This window comes from Crocodylus siamensis, chromosome 2 (genome assembly GCF_052110815.1).
Source record: "Crocodylus siamensis isolate JL-2025a chromosome 2, ASM5211081v1, whole genome shotgun sequence".
In the NCBI taxonomy this organism is placed as follows: domain Eukaryota; kingdom Metazoa; phylum Chordata; order Crocodylia; family Crocodylidae; genus Crocodylus; species Crocodylus siamensis.
This window is the reverse complement of record NC_143396.1, coordinates 251,265,105-251,282,234: the sequence shown is the minus strand read 5'-3', so window position 1 is coordinate 251,282,234 and position 17,130 is coordinate 251,265,105. Positions and strand designations below refer to the sequence as shown.

General features: G+C 45.1%; 1 protein-coding gene across 1 annotated transcript; it reads right to left on the bottom strand.

The window, feature by feature from the left end:
* Nucleotides 1-8,546: 8,546 nt before the first annotated feature.
* Nucleotides 8,547-13,539, bottom strand: SSTR1 (somatostatin receptor 1). Its single transcript, XM_090033641.1, has one exon. It carries the CDS (start codon nucleotides 12,441-12,443, stop codon nucleotides 11,298-11,300), a length of 1,146 nt encoding a protein of 381 aa, XP_089889767.1. The 5' UTR covers nucleotides 12,444-13,539; the 3' UTR covers nucleotides 8,547-11,297.
* Between the last annotated feature and the right edge of the window lie 3,591 nt (nucleotides 13,540-17,130).

The following is a 17,130-nucleotide window of genomic DNA, read 5'->3' as shown; positions in this document are numbered from 1 at the left end:
TTCTGCTTACAAGGAAAATGCTTCACATGACTCAGCAGGAACCTTATTAGCTATGTAGTGTCCTTGATGTCTCTGAGGACCCCTCTACACTTGCAGGTAAAGTGCAATGGGATCTGATGTGTGATCTACACAATTGTGCCTCCTGTCATACCACATGTGTATGGCAGAAGGCATGATTGCGGGATCACAAATCAGATCCTGTCATGCTTTATTGCTGGTGCAGGGGGAGCCTAATCGCAAGAAGCAAGCTGCTGTGACTGGGAGTCCACCTCAGCTGATGGGACTCCCAGCCACAGAGGTGCACCATGCACTCCTGTGCTGGAAGTCCCATCAGCTGATCCAGGTTGCCAGCCACCCGGGTGACCCAGAAGTCTCTGTGGCAGGGAGACTGCAGTTGACAGTATCCCGGGACTGGGGGGGATTACCAAATCATCTACCATCTCCTAGCCTCAGGGGTTCATGGGGCACCCCCACAGCTGGGAGCCTTGTCAGCTAAGGAGGCTCCTAGTTGCAGGAGCATGTGCTCCCATGGCTGGAAGTCAGCATCAAGTGGTAGCTTCGGGGCTCAAGAGCGCACATGGATCCTCCAGCTGTGAGTTCTGATCAGCTGATGGGATCCCTGGCCACACTTTCAATTAATGGCATGATAGTAAGCAGCTACAGAGTTATTACACATATTTTGTGGAATAACTTTGTAGTTTATTCCCATTTTATCACTCCTATTTTATCATTGAATGACTGCATGGCAAGGTGACTACTTAAGGCAGATTAATCATGTCTTAAGTGTAACATATAGATGGGGCCATTGCTGTTCTCCCCCTCAGTCCTCTTCAGCCACTAAGGTGGATGAAGGTGCTTCCGCTGGAGCTGTGTTGACCTCCCATGACAAGAAAGAATCAGCACATTTTTCCTTCTCATTAGGAAAAAAATGTTTGTTTCCAAGCTTGTTATAGCCTCACATTTTAAAGGATTTAAAGGCAGAAGACAATGTTAAGTGTCACTGTTAGTATAAATTGTGTCTCATAGTGTCATTCATTCTGTATCTCAGTGACTTTAGATTAATATAGATACCCAGCACAAATCATCTTTCTCTTGTTCAGTACAGCACATAGAGATACCTAATATGGATTGCCCTGCATATCAGACAAAGATAGCTAAAAGCAAAGCTTTCATTGCTTTCAAAGAAACAGAACATGCTAATGGTGTTAACTTATCTTATGGTTCTATGAATCCAGTTTCGAACTTTCAAAAGAACCCCCCGCTGCCACATTCAATCAAGTCAAGTTTGCTGCAGCAAAACACCTTATCTTAGATTTAAACACCCTTTCCTCTTTTTGTGTAAAAAGATAAAAGTGGCCATATGTGGCTAGATTTAAAAAAGACAATTATAACACTCCCTCTCATATTCCTAGGTACATTTCCAAAAAGTTGGAATAGCTTATTTGACTTTTATCTAATCAGGAACCTAGATAAAATACTCATATCCTCTAGCTATCCAGGACATACATTTTTGACAAATGCAGGTTAAGATTACCTCCAAGTCTCAGGGAGTGTACTCTTTTAATTAATGAATGAAGGCTTTTTTAATTGAGTGTACTCAAAACTGAAATCCTCTTCTAATCCAGTAAAGTACAGGTAGCTCTTCATAGCTCTCAGTGCTGAACAAAATTTGTGATTTCAGATGTGTGAGATGGGAGGGAAATGCAAGAACTCACTGCTGGTTTTTAAAATAATGTACATTTATTTTATCTTTTCTAGTTGTTGCAATAAAGAGTTTCAAGTAGATATGGGGCCAAAGAGAAGTACAGGCTTCCTATTTTTAGATAGATAAATAGATATTATTATTTCCATTCCTATTTTTATTTATATATGTATTGCTTTCTTTGTTAATCCAAAAAAATGTTATTTTTTCTGTTTGAATAAAGGAGAGAAAATGCATTATAACACTATATTATAACATTGTAATATGATATTATAGACATTATAAAAATTAGTCAAAAAGTCAAAAGTAGGTTTTTTAGCTCTCATAGCCCTTTTACCATTCATTGAAGAAAAGCATGTTCTAACCATGTATATCAGGCAGGGATTTATGAATATCCTGGTTTTGGAGGAATATGGGTCTACAGTAATGGGTTACATCGCAATAAGGGTGAAAGATGAATATTAATCATGAACATCTACAAGCCTGTTCAAGCTTTTCTGGACCCATCAGAGATGGTCTGCCACAAGGATCTGTACTGGTTCCATCGTTCTCCAGTATTTGTATGAGTGATGGGCTGGACAGTATTGAAGGAGTTCATATATATTGAAGACACTGCACCAAAATACTGGCCTCATCAACATCAGCTCAAATAAAATTCTCACTGTCAGCTTCAAGATATTGGGGGTTTCTTCCATGACTACAACCCTAAACAAAGTACTACAGTGGACTTCCACCTAAATAGTAAAGTTCTCAGAGAACTACTAGACATCCATTTTAAACAAAATTTATAGAAAATATAAATATAAAGCTATAGCTATAAAATTATAGAAATGGAAATTTATAGAAAATATAAATATAAAAATGTATAGAAAATATAAATTTCATTTCTGAAATGAAATGAAATTTATAGAAAATATAAAATGACTTCAATCCAAAATATCTTGGTATGATTTTAGACAGTATTTTACCTTTAGGAAAAAATTAACAAAGACACTTAGCATAATAGAATCATAAAATTATGGAAAATTAGGTTTGGAAAGGACCTCAGGAGGTCATCTAGTCCAATCCCCTGTTCAAAGCAGGACCAGCCCAACTAGATCAGCCCAGCCAAGGCTTTGTCTAGTCAAATCAAATAAGATCAAAGGAAGATCAAATAATAAGATCAGAGGATGATCTTATTAATTTCAAACCTCAAAGGATGGAGATTCCACAACTTCTCTGGGTAACCTGTTCCAGTGTTTTACTGCCCTCTTCATGAGAAAGTTTTTCCTGATATCTAACCTAAACTTCCTGTGTTGGAACATGAGTCCATTGCTCCTTGTTCTGTCATCTGCCACCACTCAGAACAGTCTAGCTCCATCCTCTTTGGAACCATCCTTCAGGTAGTTGAAGGCTGCTATTAAATCCCCTCTCAGTCTTCTGTTCTCCAGACTAAATAAGAACAAGTCCCTCAGCCTCTCCTTAGAAGTCATGTGTCCCAGCCCTCTGACCATTTTTATTGCCCTCTGCTGATCTCTCTCCAATTTGTTCACATAGTTTCTGTAGTGGGGGGCCCAAAACTGGACACAGTAGTCCATATGTGGCCTCACCAATGCTGAATAGAAGGGGATAATCACTTCTTTGGATTGGGTGGCAATGCTTATGCAAATGCAGCCCAGTATGCCATTAACTTTCTTTGCAACAGGGGGAATATTTTACTTATTGTCCATGGTAACCCCCAGATCCTTTTGAGCAGAGCTGCTGCTTAGCCAGCTGGTCCCCAGCCTGCATGGGATTGTTCCATCCTAAGTGCAGGACTTTGCACTTGTCCTTGTTGAACCTCATGAGATTTCATTTGGTCGAATCCTCTGATTTCTCTAGGTCTCCCTGAATCCTAGTCCTACCCCCAGCATATGTACTACTCCCCTCAGCTTGGTGTCATCTGCAAATGTGCTTAGAGTGTACACTATGCCATCTTCCAGGTAACTGATGAAGACTTGGAAAGGTCAAAGCTAGAATGATCCTCCTACGTAAGCTAGTGAGGATGCTGAAGGATACCAATGCCAGTGTGCTTCAAATGGCAGCACTAGCTGTGGTGTACTCATTATTAAAGAGTTGTACTCCCATTTGTTCCAGGAGCACTCGCTTCAAGAGTTTAGATATACACCCCAGTGCTGCAATGCCCATTATACCTGGGACCCTTTCACCAAGGCCTGTCCACTGCCTACCTACCCTGTCCCAAGTTGAGCCACTTAAAATTCAAAGAGATGCACAACCATATCACATGTACACTTGCACCATGACTCCCTCTATTGTACAGTTGAAACAGGACTTCTGGAACCCAGAAAATCTCAGCTGGAATTCTGAAAACCATTCTGGTATTGAGTGTGCATTCTCAAAGGGCACTGTATGATCTGTGTTATCCTGTGGCACATTGAAGAACATCATAGGACAACTGTGAGGTCACTGCCTCCCCTTCCCCCTGTTCCCTGAAGAAAAATTGCCTAGCAATGATCTATCCTGCAATGTTTGGTCTGCGCTGAACTGTAGGGCAGCTACAGCCATCTCTATCAACTGTGGTATATCAAGAATAGAAGTACGGAATGCCAGTCTATGAAAGACACCAATGATCCTTTGCCAGTAGTATCTCTGACATCCTCCAAGCAACTACAGAAGTTGTCTATTGGCTTGCCAAACATCATATAAATTACAGATCTCCTGCCACAGGAAAGACATTCTTAACAAAAATATCCAGATGCTTTGCACATTTAAAAATAGATTTAAAAACAATATTTTATTACAGAGATAAACCTCCATCTTTGAAATCATATGGCAAAACTGGGAAAGAGAAACCCTATGTTTCCATAAATATTTATTATGATTTTTTTTCTAACTGTACTCAGGGTTGAGTTTCACTAATCTCAAAGTTGTCTTCAGTTGAGATACACTGGTGTAACTGAAAGCTGAATACTACCTTCTCTATCTAAAGTGAAAGGAGTTTGGGTATCTGTCTGAATCTTATACAAAATGATTAGAAGGATGACGTTATTAAAGTCTGTTTTCAGATTAAAGCCATGCCTCTCAATCTATTATATGGATTTTTGTCGCTTTACAAGCATCCCTTGCCTCTTTAATTTCAAATTCCTCTTGTTTCAAGGTTCTGCAGTGCTCTGTCCTTACTTGTATATGATACTAGATCCCTGCTGCTCTTCAGTTGAGATTCAGCATTCAGCCAGTTCTACTGCCTTCCATGTCCCCCTTTTTTTGTATAGTCTTTCTGTGCCTTCTGTGCTTGGAATAAACCTGGAACATTTCCCTGATCTTATATAACTTCTCTTTCACACTTCAAATACCCTTCTTACAAAACTCCATTTCTCCCTCATGGTGATCTTCTAATTCATTGCTCTTAACCAGTTAAATATATTGAAACTATTACGATAGAAGATAAAGAAAAAATAGCTAAGAATCAACATAATATGTACTGTCCACCCAGATATCTCCATTCCAATATTCCTCCCCCCATCTCCTGGCCTCGTCTAGCTGCTTCCTTCATCCTGTCTTGCTATCAGTTTAGATGGTAAGATTTTGGGACATCTAACATGGACAGGATCCTTAGCTGGTGTAAATCATAGGTGACTGGTACAGGGTGCACAAAGGTGCACGTGCTGCCCCTGACGGCCGACACTGATGCTATCAGTAGGGCCGGTGCCCCCCTGACAGGGCTGCCACCATCAGTGGCTTCTGCGTGTGCCCCCCAGATTCAGGAGGCACCATGGTGTAAATTGTGGTAGCTCCACAGAAATAAAAGGTTTACATTAGCTTAGACTATTGCCACAGGTCCTTAGGTAGTGAATATGTAGTTTCTCATAAAAAGACCATAAATTGAATAACAAAAACTACAGAACATTCTAATATAATAAAAGCCTTAGTCTGTCAGTCTGTACAACGCTTTATTCACACGCTGATTGGTTGTCTCAGCAGCCAATCACAATGTTGAGTGAAACAACCAATCAGAGTGCTCCAAGAGCATTCCGGACAGGAGGCAGCATGGCGGAGCACTACTATGATGGTAGGGACAGAGGGGTTGGAGCACGTTGGCCTCCTCCCCTCTCCGCTCAGCCCAGCCCCCTGGAGGCAGCATGGAGTGCTGGCCCATGGGGATGGCGGGGCAAGCTCCCCCCTCCCCCACCGCTCCTGGGAGGTGGCAGCAGCACGGGGTGATGGGTGGTGGTGCTCTGTCCCTGCCCACCCACCCCTGTTATTCCTGACCGGCAATTGGCTAGTAAGGTATAATAGTACTAGTTTAAAATAGAATGTTGCTTTAGTTCAGTTGTTTTTTTTCATACAGAGATCAGAAGCTCTCTAAAGAGCCATTTTATTATATTTTGTGCTTTAGCTTCATGATTTTTTTTCCTATTCTATCTGTGGCCAAGTCATATATAAAATAAATCTGCTAGGGTGCTAGGAAAATAAAGTGATTAAGAGGGCTATTGATTTTCTGCTCAAAAGATCAGTGCTGTCTGACTGCTCTTTTTAACCATGTCTGGTCTCTCTTTGATTATATAATACAATAGAATTTACAAAGGAATTTAATTTTGCAAACTTCACACAGCTAAAGCTCCTTTGAGCCTTAGTTGGCACCCTAACAACTAGTACCTTGTTTTTTTTCATTACAATGCTTTCTAACCAAGATATATATACATTAAATAACCACATTTGCCAAAAAGAGTTCCTTCATTTCCAAGGCCAGGCCTTCAATATCACTCTTTACCTCAAAGGGAGATGTGTGTCTTATTCTCAGTTTGAAGGAAGGAATGAATAGTCTGTGCAATGGGCATGATTTTTGAAAGTGCTGAACACTTACAGTGCCCTTTAAGATCAGCTGAAACAGATGATGCTCAGAACCTCTTAAAAATTAGGATCGTCAAATAACTCTTCCAATATAAAACCAAACACTAGCTCAAGACTGTTGTCTATTGTACAAATGGAATTAATACCCGCCTGATTAGGAACTTCCTTGGCTCACAGAGGGACTGTAAAGTGTAATTCAGATATTAAGTACAATATAAGCAACATTTTAAAAAGCACAGCTGAGGCTACCAGCACACTGAAACTAATCTAAACTTGACTTTATCGCAGGACCAGCACAAAAACAGACCATACAATAAGTAATGTACTCAATTCTGTTTTGTGGTAAGATTTTTAAATTTTCAGGTTTGATGCAAAGAGCACAGCTATATCTTCATGCTTTTATTCAGTCAGCACTGATGGCTAGTGACTTCTCTTCCAAAAGTGATTTTAGATTTTTGGCATGGGGAAGAAACAAATTTTCTTGTGAAACCACAATTTTATTCTGAACATTTTGTTAGGTTTATAAGTCAGTGTCATATGAAATCCTTTGATATGCTTCCTTTGTCTCCTATTCTATTCCACTGCTCCTGCCCACAACACATAATACTCGGAAGCATTTTGTTTGAAGAAATGTAATTGTTGAATTATTCTTTCCTCTTGTGGTTTAAGCGTGGTCTTAGTGGCCCAGTAAGATTCTGTGCTGGAGAAGGTAGTAGCATTTAATACATACTGCTATGGAAATATTTTCTTCCCTAGGGATTCATGAATCACATGGCTCAGATACAACACCCTGGAGGCAGGTAAGCCTTCCAAGAGCTGTGGGTCACAGAAACTGAAAAAAGTGATTATCCTAGGAAAAGAGCTGATTCTTTGTTCCATTTGGGAAGGGGAGAGGGTTGATGAATTTTAAGGTGTTCTGTAAGCTGTACATTGTTATATTGGGAAGTAGCATTGAGAGATCAGTCTTCCTTGCCTGTCTTAGCAGCAGGCCAATGATTTTTGGTAAACTGGTCAAGATTTGAAGCTAATAAGTGTGTATGTTTAGTCTGGTTGTCATAGTTGTAAATTAAAAAGGAAAATGTTTATATTATTACTAATATTTACAATTACTTTCACATTTTAAAATATTATTTTAAAACTTATTATATCTGTGTAAGTTTTAAAGTGATATTTCAGAAATTGATGTGTCATATTCAAACAAGTGACCCAGGAGAACTCTAGTTTCTTTTCCCTTTTGTGGAAAAAACCACCTGATAGGCTTTGTGGACCAAAATGTATATAAAGACCTTGCATCTCAGGTGATACCTTGCATATAGCTCCCTCAGGAATGTGGGAGTCACACATGTACAAATACTCCAGATTTTGTCAGATTCCCCAGGTTATGGAAAGCCCAGGTGCTCTAACAGAGGCCAGGCTACCCACCTAATTGCCTTATGTCTCTTCACCAACTCTGTCTCCAGGCAGACAGCTTCAGGCTGTAGTTGCCCCAAAGATTACCAGATACACGTTCACAGATTATATGGTTTATAGCTATACACCTGTAGCACATCCAGAGGAGGAAAAATGTTCTCTCCCTGGTCCTCCTTTGCAGGACCTTTAAGCAGGGCAATGTTGTGGTGTCTGCAACATGCTAAGAAAATTTGTGCTCCCCCTGTATGTGGATTTATGAGAAATGAAAACCCAGGCCACTTACTGACTTCACACTATTAAAAACTATCACATATATGTGTGTGGGACTTAACCAAACCAGTGTCAGTAATTAAATGTGCAGTTAATCAAAAATATTCAGATTCTAAGTCAACACACACATTTGCACAATTTGGATGAAACTCATGAGATGTTACTACATTTAAAAAAATTCAGTCACATACTAAATTATAAACAGTGTTTATGCCTTTTGAAGATAAAGTGTTTTTTTCTTAAGTGCCTATTGAAGGCAATAATTACCTGAATCCTTGAATCATTTTTATATGAAATGTTAACAAATTTTATTTGAAATTTGCCAAGCATTGGAAATAATGCTTTGTGTTTTCTTATACATTTCACACCAGATCCTGAAGTCACTTTTCCCCCTTAGGTATTTTACTCAGTTATTTAGACTGTAGAAGGCCTGGCCTTTCATTTCACAGCAAGCTTACAGGGATACACAGCTTTTGATCACTTTACCTACCACCACAGTGCAGAGACATTAGAGCTGAAAAATAGCAAATACGCATTTAGAATAAGAAAGGAAGAGTACTTTATCCAGAGCGCACCGACTGGTAACTCCACTGCCATGCCAGCTGGTGCTGAGTTACTTTGTACCCAATAAAGAGGAAAGAGTGCCATCTGCTGAGTTGATAGCACCCTCTGCTGCCACACCATGGGTGGTCTCCTGTCCCAGTGTTAGTACAGTTTGATTTTATTTAATTTGGGAGAGCTGAAATCACAGTGCGTCTGTCTGCAAGCTTAGCATATAATTATATACAATGGCACTACAAGTTGCCTTATTTTTGTAGGGAGACAAAGAAAAACCAAACCAAACCTTTACTTCATATCTTACCAAAGTTGAGTATTATGTAATTAACTTTTTTCTTGATACTCTTTTATAGGTATATAATATTCAGTTAGTTCTTGCATGGAAACAGTAAAAAGTGGGTTGCAGATTACAATATATCTGTTTATTAAGCTAATGCTGCATTACAGTATTTCTGGGTAAAATGACAGTGTAAGAGCACTAGATTAAAATCTTTTTTAAGGAAACAAAGATCAAGATTTGAAATTAAACTCTAAAAATGTAAAAATACTACAGCATAATTTTCATCTCTTTTAAAACCAATTTAAAGCTTGTTTTCAGTGAAATGTTAATAAATATTGTAAGAGATTTATCCCTTAGGTTCTTTTTAAATGAGCAGTCCACTGAAAAATAAAAGGAAGGAAATAATACAAGCTGTAAAGCTTTTCACAAAATGATTTAATACGGATGTAACAGTTTCCACATTAGCAATTATTTTTAAACCAAAAGGACCTGACCCACAGCCATTGAAGTCAATAGATGTCTTTCTATAGTTTCAATAGGCATTGGATCAGGACCCTGTTTCGATATTATTTATACATTCATTTAATTTCTGCTTTTTTTGACAGGAACAATCTTCAAAATGGCCTGATGTTTTTTACTCCTAAGAAAAATTCATGACACGGTGCAACCTGGAACCTTAGCAAGCCCCCACAAAACTAGATGCCTTAGTAAATTAATCCTACTATTAACTCTGCTTGGACTTATTAAAAATTCTAGCAATAGACATGAGTAGGTTTTCTTCCTTTTTCTCCATTAGTTGTAATTAGTAACATTATTATTTTGCATTATGGTGGAGAAGCAATTTATCACTGTTACAGGGGCCCATTGCTACTGGCCTGCTGTGTTTATTAGTTAGGTGCTAGCTGATGTAGTCAAGAACAGAAAAAAAGCCTAAATTCTTGTTTCACCTCAGCCTCCACTGGTATCATTTTAAAGGGCAAATAAGAATGTTAGGCTTTGTTTTGGCCACGGTTATTGTCAGTAAGAAAGCGCCATTTATCTGTAAGAATAGCCATCTGGATCCTGAAAGGTCTGTGGGGACAAGGAGGAAAAGACAAAAGGAAAGAGAAGTCTGTGAGCAGAAACAATGTAAATGGAAGGTCCAGGAGGAAAAAGCAAAGGTTATAATCTTTTTTTTTTCCTCTGAGAAAAAGCCTTCTTGCACATCACCCTTTTGAAACGTACCTCTGTGAGTAGCCACTGAGACTTAGTATACAGCATAAATAAATCACCTGAGAAAGTTTTCACAATACAGTAACAAAAATAGGGCAAAACAAACCAACAGCAACAACAACAACAAAAAAATGTTCAGCGCACACTTAAAAAGGACAGTCCTAGGAAATCAAACATACACCGGAGCTGTGAGATGTGTTACACCGCTGATCCACAACCCCTTGTCGTTCGCAGTGCAACAGGAAGGTGCAGCCCGGCGCCGGGGTGGAGGCCCGGCGCGGAGCCCCTCCAGCCCCGCCGTCCGCGTCCCGCGCGGGCTGAAGCGATGCCGCGGCCGCAGCTCGGTTCCCTTCAATGTTATGTCTCGGTGAATGGAGCGGGCGCGGGACGAGCGCTGCACACTCCAGCGCTCCCTTTCAACGTTAGTATTTGCACACCTTTATTATATGTTCCAGCACATTCAGACATTTCCCAGGGCAAACATTCATTCCCCCGCCCTCTCCCCCGCGGCGAGTCACGGGGCTGTTTATCTCCCTGTTATCAGCAGCCGGCTGTGCCACGCGGGGATAATGAAATAATCGCGTTTCCCCTCGCAGCCCTGGGCTTTCCAGCGCAAACCGTCCACTCCCCCACTCCGCGTCCCGCCCCGCACCCCGGCTCGCCATGCTCTCCTCTTGCCCCCGGCTCGGCTCTTCCTGCGGCGACAGCGGGCGCTCCCGGCCCCACGTGCAACGGGACCGGAGGAGTTTGCCCGTGTCCTGCAGACCCTGCCCTGCCGCCATTCGGCCTGGAGTCACTCTCCCTCTCAGCAGCCCGCGGGGAGGCCGGGCAGGATGCTCTGCCCGGGGCAGTGGCAGTTCTTAGGGGCTGGGGTGCAGGGCAAGCGCTGCCTCGGCAGTGAGCGGGCCCCCGCTGGCGGCACAGGGGACCCTGCCCGGCCCGGCAGGCTCGGGCAGGGGCAGGGGCAGGGGACGAGCGGGAGGCAGGGAGGCCCCGGGCGAGTGCGGGGCCCGGTCGGGCCCCGCCGCCCCGCCCTCAGAGCGTGGTAATCCGCGAGGTGCAGGTGCCGTTCCTGTACACGCTGCCCGACTCCAAGCGGTCGGGCGGGAAGTCCTCCACGCTGTACGCCCGGCTCTTGAGGGCGGTGGCGTAGTAGTCGACCGGCTCCTCGGCGGCGTTGTCCATCCAGCTGAGGCAGAGCAGGCGCTGGAAGGAGCGCTTGAAGTTGTCCGAGAGGAAGCCGTAGAGGATGGGGTTGGCGCAGCTGTTGGCGTAGCCCAGGATGACGGAGAGCTGGCTGATGGTGGCGTCGTCCTGCTCCACGTTGAAGACGTTGACCAGCTGCACGATGTAGAAGGGCATCCAGCAGATGACGAAGACCATGACCACCATCATGACCATGAGCGTGATCTTGCGCTCCGAGCGCTTGCGCTGCTGCCAGCCGGCCTTGAGCGCCACCATGCGCATCTTGGCGATGATGAGGATGTAGCAGAGGCAGATGGCCACCACGGGCAGCAGGAAGCCCATGAGGAAGGTGTAGACCACGAAGACCACCAGCCACTTCTGCGTGGGCTCGGGCATCAGCATGTTGCAGGCCACCGTGCCGTCGCTGTTGGCCGCCGTGTTGGAGAAGATGATGATGGGCAGGATGATGAGGATGGACAGCACCCACACGCCCAGGTTCACCATCTTGGCCACGGTGGGCCGGCGGTAGCGGGCCGCCTTGATGGGGTGCACCACGGCGATGTAGCGGTCCACGCTGAGCACCGTCAGGCAGTAGATGCTGGTGAACATGTTGATGGCGTCCACGCTGAGCACCAGGCGGCAGAGCAGCGAGCCGAAGGGCCAGTGGTGCAGCAGCGTGGAGGTGACCAGGAAGGGCACGCTCAGCATGAGCAGCTCGTCCGCGATGGCCAGGTTGAGGATGTAGATGTTGGTGGCCGTCTTCATCTTGGCGTAGCGCAGGATCACGTAGATGACCATGGAGTTGCCGCACAGCCCCACCAGGCACACCACGGAGTAGATGAAGGAGATGAGGATGGCGCTGCCCTGCGCCTCGCTCAGCGTCGTGCTGTTGGGCGCCCCCGAGGAGTTCCTGCCGCCCGAGTCCATGCCCCCCGCCGCCGGCGCCCCGCCGCTACTGCCGCCCGCCAGCCAGGGGCAGGTGCCATCGGGGAGCATCCCCCGCCGGCCCTCCCCTCCGCTCCCCGCCCCCCGGCTCACGGCGCCCGGCGCCCCGTGCTCGCCCCGCCGCGCCGGCCACGGGCACGGGCACGGGCACGGGCATGGGGAGGGAGGCCCCGGGCCGCTGCCGCCGCGGCTCCGAGCGGCATTAATTGCTGCTCTCCGCCTGGCGAATGATTAATAGGCAGCCGCGCGTCAGCAGCGACGACAGGGGGAGGGAGAAGCAAGCACAGGAGGCGACATAGCCGGGGGGGGGTGTCCTTCCTTCCCCGCTGGGCTCGGGCGCCGCCTCCCGCCTCCTCCCTGCCCGCAGCCACGTGCCCGGCCCCGCGGGTCCGGCCCCGGCCCCGGGCCGCACAGCCCGCCCCGCGCGCAGCACCCGGCACCTCCGCACACCCCTTGCACACGGCAGCACGCGCCTGTACACACGCCGCCTGTCCCTGCACGCCGCACAAGGCACTTAGGCGCACAGCCCGCCCCGCGCACAGCACTGTGCCCTTGTACACGCACGGCCCGCCCCTGCGCACGGCACCGGGCGCCTGGACACGCCCCTTGCACACCACACCACACACCTGTACACACCCAGCCTGCCCCTGCACGCACTGAACTGCACACTTATACACACCCAGCCTGCCCCTGCACACAGCACCACGCACTTGTACACACACTCACTCACACACACACAGCCTGCCCCTGCACACACAGCACTCAGCACCCTGCTACCGCGTCGCCACCCGCACCACGCGGAGGGGCAGCACCACGCACCCGCACACACAGCACCAGCACCAGCACCGGTCCTACCACGTCCCCCCACACGGTGAACGGGGGCAGCTTCTCCACTCACAGCACCGCGTGCTTGGGCACACACAGCCTGCCCCTGCCCGTACAGTCTCCCGGACCCCTGCTGTCACCTCCACACTCGCCTCCGTCTCTATATACACCGTGCTGCCCTCCATCCACACACTGTCGCTACACACACGTGCGCATAACACCAGTGCTACTGACCACTATGCATCCATACTGCCACCTCTATGCAGCCTGCTTTTACACACACAGCACCAGCACTACACACCATTCTCCACCTACACTTACCACCTGCACACACACTCTGCCTCTTTAAACCTATTACCACGATGTGCCATCAATGCTCATGCTGCCCTCTTCATTCAAACACTGCCCTTCTGTGTACCAGCTACACACACACTGCCTACCACTTCCACACATCTTGCCTGTGTACACACACCGTAACATAGCCAATGCTACCTTCCCTACATACACACCACCTACCCATTCTGTCTCCATTAGCCACATGACTCATCAGCAGTACACACAACCACCGCATGACCAAGACAAAGTACCACCATTGCACATCTATACATACACTTGCCTCTCCCCACACTGTGTGTGTATAACATACAGTCTATTAAAAGTCTGGTCTCATGTCTCTGTAATTGAACACGATATCTGGGTTTGGACCATATATTCTCTGACTACTGGTGACTGTTCAGTTTACTTTCTTATTTTTATTTATGTTCCAATATAAAAAAATGAATATATCAAACAGCACCATCACATACCCTTGCTACAGTATATAAATGCATGTGCACATGTGCATGCATCATGTCATGACTTCCGATCCATCCTAATGAAATATACACATGCTCACATATCACCACCACATTGCTGTATCACTGTTCCCTGTCACATGCACATAGATTACCTCTGCTCATCAACACACTTTAACATGGCACAAACACTGTGATTACCACTGCGCAAATTTACTCATACCACCACAACACATATACACTGCCATCTATCCAGCACCAGATTCATCACCATTCATACATCTTCAGCATCTGTTCACTCCAGCATACTCACAATTCAAATCCTCAGCACATACCCACTCTCACACAAATACAAGTTCAAAATTTATCCTCCCTAAAGCTTATGAATATTCATACTGACTACTGACTATATTCTATTATACTGACTACCTCTTCACTCCAGTACATGCATGTACCCCTTCCAATGAATCCTCTTCATCATTACTTACTCACCGTGTGCTTCCCATCACATCTCCATGGCCCTCATCATCTGCTACAAATGGACACACACAAGCACAACTTCACTATGTGTGCACAGGCTAACTGCTTACCTTCAGTACTCAGGCACCTGCATATAGACAGACATACCTCAACAAATGATTGAAGTTTGCACACTGCCCACTACAACAGATCCACATATGTGCTATTTACCCTCTCCAACATTCACCCCCTTCATCCTTACTATTTACTGTCACATGAACACATCCCCCCCAACACCCATCATCATCAGCTCCTATCCACTCCAACAGTCACACAAACTTGTCCACACATCCACATCTATCATTACAACCGCTACCTCCTGCCCCCACCCCCATTTTGCATGATTCTCTGAAAAGTAGATCCTAAAATACATTTATATATAACATGGTGATGCTGTAGTAAAAGTCTGTTCTGCTGTATCTGTAATTGCTCATACCTTCTGTGTTTGGACCATAGTGACTTTTCATAATTTTGCAGGCTGATTTTCTTTATTTTGATTTATGCTCCAATATAAAAAAAATGAATTTATTAAGCAGCATTTGCAAATTATCCAAATATTACTGCATGTAAGTGTTTTAGCTATGTGCCAGAGCATTTGAGGATGTAAAGCAGTATTTTCACAAAGAATTGATTCTTAACATTTGGGTTCGGGAACAATATGCTAGCATTTGGGACATATAGATTACCATGAAAGAGATTCACATTTGAACAACACTCATAAAAATCTTTACTCACAATGTACTTCACAGCACTATTTAAAAATCTAGTGTTATATAAGTTTAACTGGAGAAATGATTTGCATTGGATCTATGTTCTGTGAGAACATGAATCAGCTTTCAGCGACTAATAGGCACTGGGGCTTGAATAAATAATTGCAAGCCTATCAAAACATCTGATTGCTTCAGACCTTTTAGTCTACTTCAAAATCTGTAGTTCAAATATAAATCAAATACTGGCTCACAAGACCATTTATTTTAGTACATATGAGCATTTACTTATGGAATATTGTTTAAACATTTTGTTTTTTCACATTGTTTCAGGTATTCTGAATGGAAATGTTACATCTTTTAAATTGTATTGCATGAAAATCACAGCAAAAAGATCAGTCCCCAAACTGATGGTGCATTAACTGAACTGTCATCACCAGAATACTTTCATCTTTTGTCTATCATTTCACCCCTCCTCCTATTTAATCACTCATGCAGAAGGGTTTTTGGATTCTCTCTTCATGTTTCATGGCAACCTTTTTTACACAATGTTTACCTTAGAGCCTTCCCTCTGTATCTCATGAACACCGGATAAGTTGATGCGAAGAAAAAGAAATCATATTGAAACTGTTCATATATTAAGTTTACAAATCTGAAATAATAGGTGTGTAATGTCCAGTGAAGTGAATGGCGGCTATGGATTGATTTCAGTATGTATTAGCTCTGGCCATGGGCAGACCCAGGAGGGGAGCCTCCTTCAACTGTGACCACTCTTGCCTTCAGCTGTGCAGCACATGTGCAGTGAGGTCTCTAAGCCTGCTGACTTATCAGCCCCACCACTGCTCAGCTCCCATCCCCTTTTCCCCACTGCTGACTTCAGTGGCCCACCAGAGGAAATTGGTGGGGACATTCACTCCTAGGGTCCCAGAGCTGCACTAAAGCAGCAGCTCCATCTAGAGCTGCACTTATAAGTTGGTAAGCTCAGAGAGCTCACTATACATGCACTGCATAACTGACAGGGGATGCAGCTAGATCCTCCACACCTCCCTGGATCCACCCCTGGGTCGGACCTTAATTAAGCCCTGATTTTAGTTTTTACAATGGAATATATTTGTCTATTGCTGGTCAATTTGTTTTAATGTTAACTCCTTGAGGTGCTTGCACACATGATGAAAATTGCCCATTTTTGTGGTTTTATTGCATCACACTTTAAACGTACAGGGTTTTTTTGCAATATAGATCAGTTTGTTATGCTGCAAACTAAACCACATTCCCATGTAGTTTAGTTTGGATGTAGATACTTGTAATGTTGCAGCCTTTAATCTGACAGCTCACCCCGCTGGCCGCAGGAGAGGCGGGCTTAAGGCAGAAGCAGTGAGGGGCTTGATCCTTTTTTATTTGTTTGTGGAGCCTGCTCATCTCTCCCACAGCTGGGGGGGATGAACTGCCAGTGGACTGAGAAGCCCCTGACCTGCAGGGGAGCTTAGTCCTTCCCTTTGTGATGGTGGCGCTCCCTCGGGCCACCTGAGCGGGCTGCTGGTAGGCTGGGGGCTGCCCCAGCTCAGAGGCAGCATCCACCAGATAATTAGAGACGTGTAGGGGGTACATGTGGGTGCACATGCACCCCCTGAGATTGACGGTGCACCCCCTGAAAGAAGCATCGCTGATGCTGCCAGCAGTGCCTGTGGGTGGTCACCGCTTGCCACACTCGCCTCCTGCCAACACTGCCAGTGGCATCTGCAGGAGGCCACTGATTGCTGCTGGTCACTGCTGCTGCTGCTGGCAGCATCTGCTGGTAGTCGCCAACTGCTGGTTGGCACTCACCACCTCCTCCCACCACCGACACTGCCGCAGCCACCTATGGAGCTCACTGCTTGCTGCCTCCATTGACAT